At 41.3% G+C, this 14,967-nt stretch overlaps 7 protein-coding genes across 9 annotated transcripts; 5 read left to right on the forward strand and 2 right to left on the reverse strand.

The window, feature by feature from the left end:
• Positions 1-407: 407 nt before the first annotated feature.
• On the forward strand, positions 408-2,458 carry LOC103954436 (40S ribosomal protein S24-1). The gene is made up of 5 exons (XM_018649216.2): positions 408-568; positions 1,114-1,155; positions 1,378-1,548; positions 2,042-2,128; positions 2,218-2,458. The coding sequence occupies exons 1-5, from the start codon at positions 497-499 to the stop codon at positions 2,254-2,256; spliced, it is 411 nt and encodes a 136-aa protein (XP_018504732.1). The 5' UTR covers positions 408-496; the 3' UTR covers positions 2,257-2,458.
• A 170-nt stretch (positions 2,459-2,628) lies between these two features.
• On the reverse strand, positions 2,629-3,668 carry LOC125469993 (protein HEAT INTOLERANT 4-like). Its single transcript, XM_048568308.1, has one exon. The coding sequence runs from the start codon at positions 3,634-3,636 to the stop codon at positions 2,629-2,631; it is 1,008 nt and encodes a 335-aa protein (XP_048424265.1). The 5' UTR covers positions 3,637-3,668.
• Positions 3,669-4,550: 882 nt separating this feature from the next.
• LOC103954489 lies at positions 4,551-5,204 on the forward strand. Its single transcript, XM_009366323.2, has one exon. The coding sequence runs from the start codon at positions 4,551-4,553 to the stop codon at positions 5,202-5,204; it is 654 nt and encodes a 217-aa protein (XP_009364598.2).
• Positions 5,205-6,167: 963 nt separating this feature from the next.
• On the forward strand, positions 6,168-8,646 carry LOC103954490 (guanosine deaminase). 3 transcript variants are annotated; one of them, XM_048568509.1, is made up of 5 exons: positions 6,168-6,326; positions 7,506-7,565; positions 7,668-7,858; positions 8,186-8,290; positions 8,384-8,646. In XM_048568509.1, the coding sequence occupies exons 1-5, from the start codon at positions 6,311-6,313 to the stop codon at positions 8,570-8,572; spliced, it is 561 nt and encodes a 186-aa protein (XP_048424466.1). In that variant the 5' UTR covers positions 6,168-6,310; the 3' UTR covers positions 8,573-8,646. The 3 variants fall into 3 exon arrangements, with proteins under 3 accessions (XP_048424466.1, XP_048424465.1, XP_048424467.1); XM_048568508.1 differs by having other exon boundaries at positions 6,169-6,326; positions 7,506-7,858; XM_048568510.1 differs by lacking the exon at positions 7,506-7,565 and having other exon boundaries at positions 6,194-6,326.
• Positions 8,647-9,292: 646 nt separating this feature from the next.
• LOC103954440 (probable transcription factor At3g04930) lies at positions 9,293-11,025 on the reverse strand. The gene has a single exon (XM_009366275.3). The coding sequence runs from the start codon at positions 10,896-10,898 to the stop codon at positions 9,609-9,611; it is 1,290 nt and encodes a 429-aa protein (XP_009364550.2). The 5' UTR covers positions 10,899-11,025; the 3' UTR covers positions 9,293-9,608.
• Positions 11,026-11,890: 865 nt separating this feature from the next.
• LOC103954492 (probable transcription factor At5g28040) lies at positions 11,891-13,322 on the forward strand. Its single transcript, XM_048568269.1, has one exon. The coding sequence runs from the start codon at positions 12,092-12,094 to the stop codon at positions 13,163-13,165; it is 1,074 nt and encodes a 357-aa protein (XP_048424226.1). The 5' UTR covers positions 11,891-12,091; the 3' UTR covers positions 13,166-13,322.
• A 686-nt stretch (positions 13,323-14,008) lies between these two features.
• Positions 14,009-14,926, forward strand: LOC103954439 (rubredoxin). Its single transcript, XM_009366274.3, has one exon. It carries the CDS (start codon positions 14,230-14,232, stop codon positions 14,851-14,853), a length of 624 nt encoding a protein of 207 aa, XP_009364549.2. The 5' UTR covers positions 14,009-14,229; the 3' UTR covers positions 14,854-14,926.
• The last annotated feature ends 41 nt before the right edge of the window (positions 14,927-14,967 follow it).

Below are 14,967 nucleotides of genomic sequence, written 5' to 3' on the forward strand. Positions count from 1 at the left end.
TCTAGTATGTATACAAATGTTCACTCATTTTGTACATATTGACGATACAAGAAATTGTGTACAATTTTTTAGGTGTTTGTGTTACTCGAGTTTGTTTTGGGTTTGATTGAGAGTTGGGATCATATTTTTGCTAGCTTGATAAAATTCGGTCTCGAAACAAAATTATAAGAATGGGTTATCATCAGTGGAATTTTAGTCCGTCCAATCCCTTCGAGTTGCACTCCTAATTGAATTCTAGACTGATTTCTTGTGCAACCCGAATCAGGGCTTGATGTCCAAGTCCGACCGGAGAATTGTTAGACCCTTTGGACCTGGCCTTAATTAAAAAAGAAAGTTAAATGTAGCTCGGCCCAGACCCATCGAATCTCTATCCTCCTAAAACCCTAATCCAATAAAATCAAAACTCTTCCTTCTCTCTCAAACTTTCTGTGCCTCCGCTGCCGCGACTACTGCATTTTCCGCCTCATTGCCCTCTGGGGTGTAATCAAAACCAACCATGGCGGACAAGGCCGTCACCATCCGAACCAGGAAGTTCATGACCAACCGCCTTCTCTCTCGCAAGCAATTCGTGAGTTCCTCCATAATTTCTTACTTTTTGCCTCTAGTATTTAACTGGGTTTTATATCTTTAACTTTTTAGTGTACTTGTTAGCGATGTTTACGCTGTTTTATTTCGTTAGTTTTGTGATTTTTCTCCCTAAAGTTGCATGCTTTGATCTGGATATGTGTTTTGTTTATGTAATTCGTATTCACCCAACTGGTTTTTTATTTATAATTTGGTTAGCATTATATATATATATATATATATATATATTTTTTTTTTTTTTGTGATTTTTCACCGTAAATATGGATGCTTTGATCCGATTATGTTTATTTTATTTTTTTACTTAATTCTGAGTCACCCAACTGGTTTTTGTTAATAATTTGGTTTGTATTATCTGTGGTCAGATCTTCTTTTTTTTTTTTTTAACTTGAATTTATGTTGGATTGAAGGGAGTTCAGTGAAAAATACGAGTTTGAAATGATTTGTTAGATTTTCGTGTTGTCAGCTTTCCGTGATAATCTTCTCTTACGGGGTTAATCGTAATTCAATTTTTGCTTTTGTTCCATGTAGGTCATTGATGTTCTTCATCCAGGCAGGCCAAATGTTTCCAAGGTATGGTTACAGAACTTTTTTGGCTATTTATTTATCTTAATTTGTCACAGTATGTTTTGTTCAATCAATGGTGTTATGTTTGACGAAGAACTAGAGCTTGTAAAATAACTGTTTTGAAATGACCTTTTTTCTTTCTTTCTCGTAATGGATACTTGGATAGCAATAATGTGAATTATGTGCTTGGTCACTAATTAAATGAATTGGTGTGTTGGTTTTGTGAAGGCTGAGCTGAAGGAGAAGCTGGCAAGACTCTATGAGGTCAAGGACCCGAATGCAATCTTTGTTTTCAAGTTCAGGACTCACTTTGGTGGTGGCAAATCTACTGGATTTGGATTGATTTATGACTCTGTTGAAAATGCAAAGAAGTATGAACCCAAGTACAGGTTGATCAGGGTAAGTCCAGATTTTACTGATAAGTTCATCTATTCAAATTTCATTTTTGCTACCTAAACCGTAGGACATTGCCAGCGCTAGAAATGTAGATAGCTTTGTTGAAGTGATTTGATGAACACACGGGTAAACCCTAGGACACATTGAGTTAATCTAAGTTAAGTCAGTAAGAATTGTAAAGCTGTTGATTGTTAATTGGTCGGATTTATCAATGTATCTTCCAAGTGGTATTTTGTTGGTAATGTGTCTCTTGGTATCTTTTCTTTTCTGGCGTTCACTAGTAGTTGAGCATGAGTACATATGTACGTCACTTGTAATGACAAACTAAACTAAGCGTGGGAGCACAAGTATGGTCATGTTACCCCCAAACCTTTTTATTTCCATCTCTTCATGGTTGGTTTCATACTGTGTTTTTTAGTATATAGTAATTTTTCTCATCGGTTCTGCTTCAAACCTCCATTAGTTCATACCACTAAAAACGTTTTTGATATTGCAGAACGGACTTGATACTAAAGTAGAGAAGTCAAGGAAGCAATTGAAGGAGAGAAAGAACAGAGCCAAGAAGATCCGAGGAGTAAAGAAGGTAGGAAAGTGACATATTATTTCCTTGTGTAATTCTTGTTTGATTTCATTACCTTGCTTCTTACAACGATTTTGTTCTTTTTTGTGCAGACCAAGGCTTCAGATGCTGCCAAGACAAAGAAGAAATGAGGGCTAGTGATTTCGGTTCTAGTTTTTGTTCATGTTTTGCCTTTAGGATGCGTTTAAAATGAAAGATTTTGCCTGTCATTGTGGATTTTAGAGAGCCATCTAATATTTAGTTTTTTTTTTTTTTTCTTCCTATTTTTTCCCGAATATCAGTATTATGATGAGGACAGATTTATCATATTAAGTAGCAACAGATTTCAGATTATTCATCGACCTTCGTTTATTCGTGATATCGAAGCGAAGATACTTCTTAATCTTCTAATGAACGACAATTTAGTCGTGGATATAAAACTCTTTGATGAAGTTTTCAGACTCATTGCACTGATTAACTAGTGATTGAACTTCAACACATGCTTTAGGATTTGGCATCTTGTTTTACAGAACCTCAAGAGCTGTGCCGTAGTACTTGTTGATGAATCGATATTTAGCTTTTGAAATGTCGGGAGTTTCCGGTGTTTGCACACGGTAGAACTTGTACATCGTCCTATTTCTGAAACCCTCTTCCCGGCTCAAGCGCTTTAGAGTGTTTGTCCCTTCGTCCGAGTGCTTGCATTTGCATCTCCCGTCCCTTAGTATCGCTCGGATGAATGAAAAAACACTACTGCTACTAACTTCGTTCTCTCCATGGTTTCTCTTTGCATCAAATAGCATGTCCTCCACATACTCCTTCAAGCCAGCTTTTACAACAGGAGACAATTCCTTGTCTCCTCCTATCGTCTCCTCTATGATGAACTTGGCAAATTCATCCTCCTCGCCTCCTACCCGACAGTCATCTTCTTCCTCCTCGTGATCATCTAAACACGGAAAGAAGTACTGACGTTTCACGAAACTTTCATCCTTCGTGCAGTTTGAAGCGTCACTTCTCCTTTCCGTGCAACCCAAGACAAATATTTGAGGATACTTCATCACTTGGGTGGCTGAATCTTTCTTGTACAGAGGAATGCATGGAATCCAATCCATCTTCAACGCTTTCGTTGGAACCCTAATATCTGCTCCATTCACCGGCTTAATCCCCATGTCATCTGATGGCGGGGAAGGCGATACAACAGGAACTACAACTTCATCCTTCCTCTGAAAATGACATTCGACTGTGCCGAACAGATAGACCTTGTCATTGTTACCAATAACCTCATGATTCAGCTTTCCCTTCTCTTCAAATGCGCGTTCGAGATTGAAGAAATCCCACTTGAACTCCTTGTGCACGGAGTCCATCCTGTCCCAGCCTTTTCCGACAGGAAACGCAGCCTTCCATATGTCTTTCAGTTTTCGGGGCTCCTCCACCAAGTGCTGGGGTTCCAGTTTGGGTTCGGAGGCTTTGACCCGCTTTTGCAATGGCCGAGTAGGTTTCCGGCTGGCCTTCCTCTTTGCTCCGTCTTTCTGCATTGTAACTCTGTTGGTAAGAGTCTAACGAGAAGAAAAATACTCAAAGACTTCAAGAGAAAGAGTAAAAACAAAACAAAGATTGAAGAAATCAATAGCTAGTTGTTCAAAGTAGTATATGATATATTTATAAGACCCGAAATATGAGACCACGTGACTTGTATTATCGGTACATATAAAAATTTTGGTGTGTGGATTTCCTAATCAAACTAGGATTATTTGTCAATCTTGGAGATCCCTTTTACCCAACTGGAAAAGGAAACCGGATTATTTACCCAACTAGGATCCTTCCTTTGTCAATTTTGGGAATTCGGTGATTAGAACAGCGTGTTTTTCTATGTACACTTAAGTTTGAATCTCTCTTTTCGTAGTTTAGGTCGAATTAATTAGAATATCACTTGCATAAAAAGAATAAACTAATAAAATAGATAATGAAACTTTTTTCGATACATGTCCATTGCTCCTAGTTTACCGCAAATTCTTAGATGTACCAATAGGATCCTCTTCAGATTCTATTGGTGAGGATTCTAAAGATCTGTAAATCGTGTTCGTTCATTGTATATCGTGCTTTAATTTTTATCAAGTACTGTTTGTGTTTAATTTTAAACAAAAATATTTAAAATGATTTCTGACCGCACGATGTACGATTAATGTACACGATTTACGGATATCCGGAATCCTCACAAAGAGGATTCGGCAAGGATCTGGATTCTTAGATGCAGTAGGGGTAAGAGTACTTAAAAAAGTAAATAAAAAACATAAAAGTTAAAACAAGCCACCTTTTACTAGGATTTCCTATTCCCAACAGGAAAAGGAAACCGCACTTGATCGTTGCCTATAAATTAAAGCGTATGAACGCAAGACTGCATACTATTTTTCAGACCTTCAATTACTCTTAATTGTGAGCATAGAGAGAGATGGATGTGGAAGCGAAGGCAGCAGCTCCTCCGTCTACGGTGGCTGATTTACTGCGCCGCAACGGCGGTAATGTTAGCGACATAGATTTCAGTGTTCTGGAGAAAATCCTACCACAATGTACGGTCGGGGAGTTGAGGCAAGTAGAGAAGAGTAGCGGAGGTAGAGATTTGAGTCCAGTTACCGAAGAGTTGTGGCGGAAATTCTACGAACAGAAGTTCGGGCGTTTAAGGACTGATGCGGCGAGCAAAAGGATGAAGAAGGAGAATGTGAGGTACAGATGGATGGAGCTGTACGATTCAAAGGAGAAGGAAGAACTCGACGAGGCCGAAAAGAAGGCTGCCGAGAGGTTGAAGAGGCGGTATAAAGAGGAAGCTTTGCGAAAACAAAGCCGGCGAGTTGTTATTTGCAAAGAGACAGAGGTTCCGTCATCGTCATGGAACAAAAGAAAAAGAAGCGAGGATGAGGTTCCGTCGTCATCAAGCAACAAAGGAAGTAACACCGGCAGCTCCTGCGGTGGCGACGACGGTCCCGTCCGAAAGCGAAAGGAAAGCTTGATCATGAAGAAAGCGAGAAAAGATTTTCTCAACTGTATTGAGGTGAAAAATATTACAGCAATGGGGATGGTTAAATTGCAGAAGGGCTACAGTTCCTAGAAGGATTTGACATTAAAACGATGCGCCGTGCTTGCTGAAGAGTATTAGGGTTCGAATTTCGACTACTACTTAGGGCAGCAGTAGAGCTTTCTTGATCTCCAAGTTTGATTATTTTTGTGTAATGGAAATTTTTTAGTTGCCTTAAAATGTGAAATGTTTGTTTTTTTTTGTTTTGTTTTGTTTTTTTGTCAAATGATATATTTGTTAGATTAGGTTGCAAACGGGATTCGAACGCATGTCGTGGTGCAACAAGAACGCTCTTTTTCACCATTGTGGTAGAGGGCCACTAACAATGTATGTATTATAATAAGGAGAATTCAGTTGTCATCCAATTATTGTTTTACGAACAAGAGAATAATTAATCATGACATCAACAAAAGGTTTGGAAAAATGATCTCAAGCATGAAATCTAAAAAATCATTTGGAGGTACATGTTAGTTGCCCTTATTTACGGCAAATCCTTAGATCCAAATTCTAATCAGGGTAGTTGACATGTCAAAACTGGTTGGTTGTATGTAAGAATATTTTTTATTTTTTTGAATAATTGATATTATCTACTCACAATGGACTAGCAATTATGTGATTCAAATTCGTCTTTGGCGAAAATTGAACTTAAGACCTCTCACTTACAAGTAGAGAGGAATATCATTAGACCGTAATACTAAGTGACTGTAAGAATCTCTCTTCGTTTACGACAAATTCAAGTGCAACTAGAAGAATCTCTTCATATTATTACAGTCACGTATTTTCAAATCAATCACTCATTGTGACGCGATAAAATAACAACACTTTAACACGTGGTAAACTCAAAATACCGCTACCGTGACGCAATCTAATGGCATGTAAATCTCTCCTCACAATCACAGCCCAACAGCCCGGCATGTCGTGTCTTTGTCGCTCTCACTCTTTTGCACTTCCATTCCATTGAGTCTCCTTCTCGCACTTTACCACCGACAACTACATATATATAATAATTCGTGGACTATCACAAATCACAGCTCTCTCATCTTCTCAATCTCTCCATCTCTCACTTCGCTTTCTTTCTCCTTTCCTTCCACGTTCCTCTGATCTTTCTTTCTTCCTCCACACAATCCCATTTCCCATCAATGGCGGAAGCTAACGGTACGTTTCTTTCTAACCCCATTTTTACTTTTACTGTTTTACTCATCGTTTTCTTTGTTGGGTAATTCTTCGATCATGCATGTCCGTCCAATCTATTGGGAACTGAGTGTATGTGATTGTTTCTTCTGGATTTTTACCGTTTTTTTTTTCCGGTAGAACTTGAAAGTTCTGAACTTTTACTTCAAACTGTGGTTTTGGGATCCTTTCTTGTTCTGATTTGCATATTTTCTTTTGGGTAAGTCTGGAATTGTGCGGATCACTTTGCCCAGAAAATCAGTGGATGTTTTGCATGTTGCAACTGCAAGTGCTTCCACTGCCTTTTAATCCAAGACTTGCCTTGGTTTTAGAACAGAGTAGAAAGTTTAAAATGTTAGTTCGACAGCAAAAGATTCAAAAGAGGGCAATGTTTTAATTTGTTTCTGTGATGATTGTATGATCGAAAGGATACAGATCAGAATGATTATACGAAACACCCTGCTTCGGTGGAGTTTAGGGTGAAGAAAGTTGGGTTCCACCGTAAAACCAATTGGCAATATAGAGAGTAGACTATAGACCAACCTCTTATAAGCCCATGCAAGGTCCCTCCTCCTATCAATGCGAGTTTAAAAGAATGGAATTTGGACCTTAACAGTAAGGTTATACGAGTTGGAATGATCCTATAATTTCTAGATACAATGTACTTGAAATGCTTTTGAAATAATCAAATGCAATTCCATGGTCGGAATTCGCAATGACTAGGTACAATGAATCGCTTGACGAAAGAACTAACGACCTAACGTGGATGTTGTGTCCGTCCTTGAGCATTTGTTCGGGGACTTCATTTTAATGTCGGTTTTATAGTGCCAAACGATAATTACTTTGATATATATTCCGAGTGCAGTTACTCCAAATTTTTTTGTTTTATGGAATTTTCTTCCGCATATTTCACTTGCATATTGTTCTTTTTTCTTTTCACCTAAATACTAGGAATACTATGTATATGTATGAAAGCTTAAAACTGGTCGGGCCCTCGATTGGGTACAACGTTGTTTCCCTTAAGATGTTATCAGAAGATAAGTCGTGGAACTTGTATATTAATTGTAAAGTTCTGAGGGTCGTAAGAAATGTTGGAAGTTTGCCATATGTAATTGGGAAATTTTGGGTGCTTAGGTTATTCATTGCTACTCTTCTTTTTGGCAGCGGTGGAAGCGCAAGACGGAACCCTTTCTGTGGCCTCTGCATTTGCAGCACATCAAGAAGCTAACACCAAACCCGTCTTATGTAAACAAAGGCGGTACTTTGCAACCAGATCTGGTCTTCGTATTTATCATGCTTTGCCTTTTGTTTTGATTGTTCAACCAGTTGAACAGGATAGAGATCACAAATTCTTAACAGAAGCAGTTGGAGAAGCTTATAAGGGAGTTGATTGTGGAGACGGCAGGCCATTTGGTGCAGTTATTGTTCGCGATGATGAAATAGTCGTAAGCTGTCACAACATGGTTCTAAAACATACTGATCCGACCGCCCACGCAGAGGTTACTGCCATAAGAGAGGTTAGACTAATATATAACTACATTGCATCATGCCCAAACTGTTGGATCCGTACTAGCATTCGGGCATTTATGCATACTCGTGCATATTGGTTGGTTTAGGGAAGACTTAAAGCCATGTCCAATTTGTTTAGTTTTTATAACCAAATGAGCTTGAAATATTTATACGATAAGGTTTGTATGATCGGCATTGTCATCGTAGAGTTGTAAGCATTATGAGTATGTATGTACGTAGATCTTAGCAAACATGTTTTGTTCGCTTGGTTCCGGTTTCTACAAGTTTTAGTTATGGTGTTCTTTATTTGATCTTGGGACGATTGTTTTGGACAGGCCTGTAAGAAGTTGAATCGAATAGAGCTCTCGGACTGTGAAATATATGCATCCTGTGAGCCATGCCCAATGTGCTTTGGTGCTATCCATCTTTCAAGACTTAAGGTCCAATTTTCAAACCCCTTAACTTCGTTGAAACAATAACTAGATCATACTGTTTTACGGTTTCCACAATCTGTCTTTGCTCTTTCGGAACAGAGGTTGGTTTACGGAGCTAAAGCCGAAGCTGCCATAGCAATTGGTTTCGATGCTTCCATTGCGGACGCGTTGAGGGGCACTGCATTTTACCAGAAGGCTCACATGGAGATCAAGAAAGCTGACGGGAACAGCGCGGTCATTGCCGAACAGGTATTTGAGAAAACAAAGTCGAAATTTCACATGCATTGATTTCACGATTGCTCCCTTCTTGGTGAAACATCCAAAACAATTGATTGAAGTCTTAATTCTCCTTGTCATTATTACACGACGTTTCACAAATTCACGACAAAATTCAATTGTTTCGTATCAGAAAGTGCAGCCGTTGCTGTGACTCCGACAAAATTCTCCGACTTCAACTTCCTCCGGCTCGAAAATCCTAATCTGGTTCTGGTAGACGTACTAATCTCCCAACAGAAACGACCAGATGACGGAAACAAAACCCTAGTTTCCTCATCACGGCCGCAAACTCGGGGTTGCAAAATACAAAGCCAACTTAGAGTAGAGTCTCTCGAAGGCGTTGACAGTGGTAAAACAACCAACAAAGAAATCCAAAGTACGCAGTATACAACATTGTTTCGATCACAAAATCGAAACCAAGATCGGCATAGATACACACGGCCAACTCCTTGCTACGAACCAAAATCGAAACCAGCACATGTCTACGAACAACTCCTTGCTTAACAAACACAAACACAAACACAAGTATATGTATACGACTCTGCATCTGCATAGTACTAATAGTCGAATACACCGATCTTGCAAATCATGAGCAAAGAGGTTCAGGTCATTGAAACATAAAGAGATTTCTAAAACATGAAACGCCGATCTTTCTCTACCGGTCATGGAAACTACGAGAGAGCTGCCCTCTCGCAAAATGACATCTTCAAATTTCGAACATGACCAGAGCGATACATAAAGATGCTAACTTGATCAATTTATGTTGACGAACATCTCATGTACAAGAACATATGGGAAGGAAAAGAACACTACCTCGTATACACATGTCTAAGGAGTATGAACAAAACTATCAAACAACTAGACAATGATCGGAAAATCATTATTCGAAAACTGTTCTACGAAACCAACAAAGACGGAAAAATTTGTAAAATGCGAACACCTGCTGCACCATTGATCAGAGAGACGGAGCAAATTTATATGAACAAAAAATTCAAGATTCGTGAAGAGTCCCCAAACTTACCATCAATGTCTTCCTTCAATCGACTGGTCACCCGCCATTGGACCGCAACTCGTCCAATGCCACTTTGATCTGATTCTGAACCAAGTCTAGCCGCTTCGAGTACACCTCCAGCTCCAAAATCTGCTGCTTCCTCCACTTGTCATCCGCCACTTCTCCGCCCCCGAAATTCAAGTTCATCGGTGGCCCACCGAAGCTCAAGGGAATCGGATTGAATGCCAAACCTCCGAAGCCTCTGGACGGCCCGCCGCCCATTGCATTACTGAGCAACTCCTTGAACAATGGAGACAAACAACTCTTCACCGTCTCCTCAATCAACCCTTGAACATTGCAATTGCTACAATTGTTACCACCACCATTGTTACTAATATTAGTGCTGTTGTTGTTATCTTTAATTACCGGCGACGGCTCAACGAAACCGCCACGAAGCGGCGGAGGCGGCCGTTTCTCGTCGGACCTTGGTTGTATTCGCGAGCGCTTGCGCGATCTCGGCGTGGACTTCTTATCGCCGGCGAAACCGGCAGCCTCCTCGGCCTTGATCTCATAACTGCCGAAGTTAGGATTGCTAGGGGGATCTTCGTCGTCGAGGGCGTTCTCGTCGGCGCCAATTCGGCCGATATTGCTCCAGATCTTGCGGGAGATCTCGAAAGTCGCCTGATCGTGAGGGCTCTTGAAGCTGATGTCTTTGCCGCTCGCGATTTTGCTGAGGACGTTCCGGTACTTCTTCTTCAGCCGCCGGAGCTTCTCGACGAGCTGGCTCTTGTTGAAGTCGAGCTGGAGCTTGGACTTGATCTGGTCGTAGAACAAAGCGGTGTCGTTTTGGCCATGCGAGCCTCTGCTGCCTCGCTGCGTCGTGTAGTCGAGGAAGCCCTGTAACAGCTCGATCTCGTCCTCGTCGGTCCACAGCCTCTGGAAGAGTCTCCGAGAATCGTCCAGCGCCGCCTGTTTTTTCTCCTCCGGCTGGGACGACAGCGCGGGGTGCCGTTTGGGATCGGATGACAAGACGGCGTCATTTGCGATTACGGTGGTTGGAGCAGACGTGAGGGTCAGAGGCACGGTGGGAGGGGCCCGAGCGGGAAGGGCGACAGTGACGGTAGGAGTGGCGGTGGCGATGGCGACGGGGATAGAATCCGTGGCGCCGGCGGATGACGTGGAAGGGGAGGCGGAGTTGATGACATCGTCGTTTAGAACATCGTCGTCGTCTTCGACGTCATCTTCTTCCTCGTCTTCGTCGACGACGTCGTCTTCTTCTTCATCGTCCTGGGAGGAGGAGGAGAGGTCGCCTTCGGGGAGAACGACGTCGTCCTGATCGGGGGCCATGTTAGACGTGGCGGTGGTGGTGGGGGGAGGGTGTTATGGGAATCTCGGGTAAAATTGGCGGGTGGTGGGGGATGAGGTTATAAATTTGCGTTTAAGAGAGAGAGAGAGAGAGAGAGAGAGAGAGAGAGAGAGGGGGGGGGGGGGGGGGTGGTTGGGGTTAGGGCGAGAGGGAAGGGGTCAAGTGGGTGGTTGGTTGGAACTTGGTTCACGACACATGGTTATAGACTTATAGTTTATGTGTTACGTGTTGGACTGTTGATCGATGGTGGACTAGTTTGGTGGTGGTGGTGACCTTGATCAAACTCGGTTGCTACATGTATGGCCCCACTTGCTAACCCCACTTTGAGTTAATTAATCAATGTAGATGTTTTGCAAATTCTTCATCGATCCAATTATTTATTTTTTTGGCAAGCTGCCGTTTACTATAGTGGTGAAAAGAATTGAGCTTTTGTATAACAGCGTAGTTTCAAATTTCATCCGTGATTAATATGACACCTAATTTAACAAAATTCATCATTTAATAAAAAATAAAAATAAAAAATCTATTTTTTTCAATATAACCCGATTTGATCTGACTTTTTTTTTTAGCGATCAGTAAAAACAAAAAAAAAGGCTAAGACCTGCTGTAAGTCGTCAACTTCCCTTTTCTAAGGGCAATGCCTTGGGGGTGCAATGCAACTTCCCTTTGCATTGCTATTGTAATTTGTAATTGCACTTACTTGTTGGTTAACTCTAATTACCAACTTCATATAATATGGCTTAGGGCTTGTTTGGTAAATATTTTTAAACGATTGAAAACATTTTTAAATAAAATATTTTTGTAACCATTTTTGTAGAAATTGATATTGTAACAATTGGTGTCTAAATAACATTTACTAAGAAATACATCGTATTACATCTATATCGCAGCCGTTATCGGACAGTGGCCGGCAGCCATTGATATTTGTTCTCCTCCATTCACACCATTCCTCTTTAACCATCACTTTAATTAATCCTCTATTCTTATCAACAACCTTCTTAACTGTGGAAACCTATCTGTCCTTCTGGTATCTCAACCTAAAATACAATTAAATCTCCAAACCCTAGCTGCATGCCATAATTCTCTCCAACTCGCAGACCAAGCTGCTGTTCCGAAGGAAGGATCGAGAACAAGCTTTCTATCTCTGGTTTGGTCTGCGAGTCCTGTTTCGAAAATGGCGTGGCAGCCGCTGCTTAGTTGGATCATGTCTTCTTCTTCTTCCTCTTCTTCCTCTTCATATTCATCGTCAGAGTATGAATCTGACTATGACGATGATATTTGTCATCATGACCCCGGCAACAACAATGTCCGTCAAGCACAAAAGGGTCACAATGTTGATGATCATGAAGACGATGACGATGAAAACGACGTTTCATACGAACCCCATGAGGCCGAGCATGAGGACGAAGTGGAGGAACCAAAATCCAGCTCCACCTCCGACTACAGCTTCACAATATACGAGCCCCGTGCGAAACGACGGCATATTGACCATGCAAACGAGGCATTAACGTCCGTCCAAGAGGAAAAGAAGCGGCGGGGTAAGAGGGTTTGGAGTAAGGGGGACGAGCTTGAGCTGTTGCGTGGCTTTCTTGACTACTACGGCACCAGAAAAACCAGAATTACCAAGGCCACCGCTAAGGAAACGGCGTTGTTTTACGACGAAATCAAACCGAGGTTAAAGCTCCAATGCAGCAAGACAAAAATGGTGGAAAAGCTGAGAAGACTAAAGAGGAAGTACCACAATGTCCTGAAGAAAATGAACGAAATCAACTCCTCCGGGAAAGAGTTCCGGTTTAAAAACGCACACGACAATGCGGTTTTCAAGCTTTCGCATAAGATTTGGAACGTCGAAAAAACCAGAAATAATTGTGTCGTAGAATCGCATAACAATAATGTCATGGTGAAGAGGGAGGAGGACAATGTGGCGGCGAGTAGTAGCGTTGCGGATCATGAGAGGCCAACGACATCGTTTGATGAGAATAATAACGTTACTAATGTGGATGATAACATGAATAATGGTCATGATGTGAGAGGGTTGATAGTAGGGTTGGCTATGAATCCAATGCCTCTGAGTTTGAGAGGTAAAATGGGAAGTGGCGGCGGCGGCGGAGTCGGAGAATTGGTGGAGGATGAGAAGTGGAGGCAGCAGCAGATTTTGGAGTTGGAGGCTTATGAAAAGAGGTTGGATTTGGTGCAGCATCAGGTTAAGGCAGCTTTGGAGGAATTGAGGTCCAAGGGAGGAGCTTAGTTTCTAAGATTGTTTTTGTTGTTGAATAGGATAGAAAAGTTTGCTTGTTAATCTTGATTTGGTAGAGAAATTGTTACCTAATGCTTCCTGAAAAAAACACCTATGAAATTGAATTAACTTTTTGTGATGGGACATTCAGGTGTGATGGAATTTCGTTTTTTTGTCAAATAATAGATTTTGTATCAATAATATCAATGTTAAATTGAATTGATGTTGTTTATCATGAAATAATATATGTACAAGAGAAACTTAAGTAGAACAACCTGAACAGCTGAGAATTTAAACGCCGTTTATGATGTTATTATCCGATCCAACGTAAGTACAACTCCTAATACATGCTGATCTACCCCTTTGTAAGAAGCTGAACTGACGTTTGTGATATAATATATAGTAGTTACTAATATTGTTCTCTTGGTAGATTAATGAATACCCACACAGTAATGTGGACTTTGGAAATGAAGGAGATCCTATTTTTCAAAAGGTGTGTGCTGGAGTTGCTTTATAAATAGAGCATTCCGTGTACTATCAAAATACAGAGAAAATGAAAGATAAATAACATCAGTATCTATCCGTCCATCTTTTATTAGTCATCCGCTTGTGTAATAGTTGCAGTGTGATATTTCACACATACTTCGCTCATGTCACTAGTAAAGGTTCTCTCTTTAATTTTTATCTATTTATAACCTGTTCTTATTTGGTGGGGGGAGAATTTTAATTTATTGTGTATTTGGTTGGGTTTATTGGTTATTGGGGTTTGATGATTTTTGGACACAAACCCAAACCCGGCCCAATAACTTGGATCCACCCACAGTTTACCACCTTCCCCACCTTATCCAACTCTTCCTTTCAAAGCAAGCATATGCCCTCCAATGGATCCCTTTCCTTTCTCCTCCACCCAGATGCACATACATCACTGAAACACCCGCATAAACAAACAACAACAATCACATTCCCAAATTAACCCCAATTTTCTCTTTCTACACTTTCTCTCTCTTCTTTCTTTTCACCAACAAAGAAGCTCTGAGAATTACAGACAAAAAAACAGAGAGAAATTACAGACATCCATGGCTTGCGCGACAAGACCCACCTTTTCTTTCCACCTCTCAACCACTTTCCCGCAACATTCCCACCCAAAGCCCAAAACCCAATTCCCTTATCCCCACCTCCTCCCAAAGGTCCAAACTTTTTCACTCTCTCTCACTCACATCCCCCCAAAACCGCACATATTGTCTGCAAACTCCATTGATGTGTCGAAGGAAGACAAACCCACTTCAGAAGAACCCACCTTGCCCCCTCCCGCCTCCTCCGTGGACCCAGTAGAGCCGGCGGAGGAACTCGAAACGACGTTCGACAAGCGGCGGCTGGAGGAGAAGTTTGCTGTGTTGAACACTGGGGTGTACGAATGCAGGTCTTGTGGGTACAAATACGACGAGGCGATGGGTGACCCGTCGTACCCGGTGCCGCCGGGATTGCCGTTTGATAAGTTGCCGGAGGATTGGAGGTGTCCGACGTGCGGGGCGGCGCAGGGGTTCTTTGTGAGTAAGAGTGTGGAGATCGCTGGGTTTGCGCAGAACCAGCAGTTTGGGCTGGGTGGGAATACACTCACTTCTGGGCAGAAGGCTGTGCTCATATTTGGGGGACTCTTCCTTTTCTTTGTGCTTTTCTTATCTGGGTATTTTCTGCAATAATCAAACAAGTATGGGTTTTTTTTTTCTAAATTGTGAAAATGTATAATAATTCAATTTACTAGTAAAATTATCAGAGGTATAGTGTCTTTTTGTCTTGTGAGATTTGTAGTTCTG

The sequence above is a fragment of a genome, unplaced genomic scaffold (genome assembly GCF_019419815.1).
Source record: "Pyrus x bretschneideri cultivar Hongxiangsu unplaced genomic scaffold, Pyrus_bretschneideri_v1 Contig48, whole genome shotgun sequence".
Classification (NCBI taxonomy): domain Eukaryota; kingdom Viridiplantae; phylum Streptophyta; class Magnoliopsida; order Rosales; family Rosaceae; genus Pyrus; species Pyrus x bretschneideri.

Excerpts from the sequence above, each read along its gene's own strand:
- LOC103954436 (XM_018649216.2), top strand. The coding sequence starts at position 497 with ATGGCGGACAAGGCCGTCACCATCCGAACCAGGAAGTTCATGACCAAC. Across the intron at positions 1,549-2,041 it reads CCAAGTACAGGTTGATCAGG|AACGGACTTGATACTAAAGT; the intron begins GTAAGTCCAGAT and ends TTGATATTGCAG. Across the intron at positions 2,129-2,217 it reads AGATCCGAGGAGTAAAGAAG|ACCAAGGCTTCAGATGCTGC; the intron begins GTAGGAAAGTGA and ends TTTTTTGTGCAG.
- LOC125469993 (XM_048568308.1), bottom strand. The coding sequence starts at position 3,636 with ATGCAGAAAGACGGAGCAAAGAGGAAGGCCAGCCGGAAACCTACTCGG.
- LOC103954489 (XM_009366323.2), top strand. The coding sequence starts at position 4,551 with ATGGATGTGGAAGCGAAGGCAGCAGCTCCTCCGTCTACGGTGGCTGAT.
- LOC103954490 (XM_048568508.1), top strand. Across the intron at positions 7,859-8,185 it reads AGGTTACTGCCATAAGAGAG|GCCTGTAAGAAGTTGAATCG; the intron begins GTTAGACTAATA and ends TGTTTTGGACAG. Across the intron at positions 8,291-8,383 it reads TCCATCTTTCAAGACTTAAG|AGGTTGGTTTACGGAGCTAA; the intron begins GTCCAATTTTCA and ends CTTTCGGAACAG.
- LOC103954440 (XM_009366275.3), bottom strand. The coding sequence starts at position 10,898 with ATGGCCCCCGATCAGGACGACGTCGTTCTCCCCGAAGGCGACCTCTCC.
- LOC103954492 (XM_048568269.1), top strand. The coding sequence starts at position 12,092 with ATGGCGTGGCAGCCGCTGCTTAGTTGGATCATGTCTTCTTCTTCTTCC.
- LOC103954439 (XM_009366274.3), top strand. The coding sequence starts at position 14,230 with ATGGCTTGCGCGACAAGACCCACCTTTTCTTTCCACCTCTCAACCACT.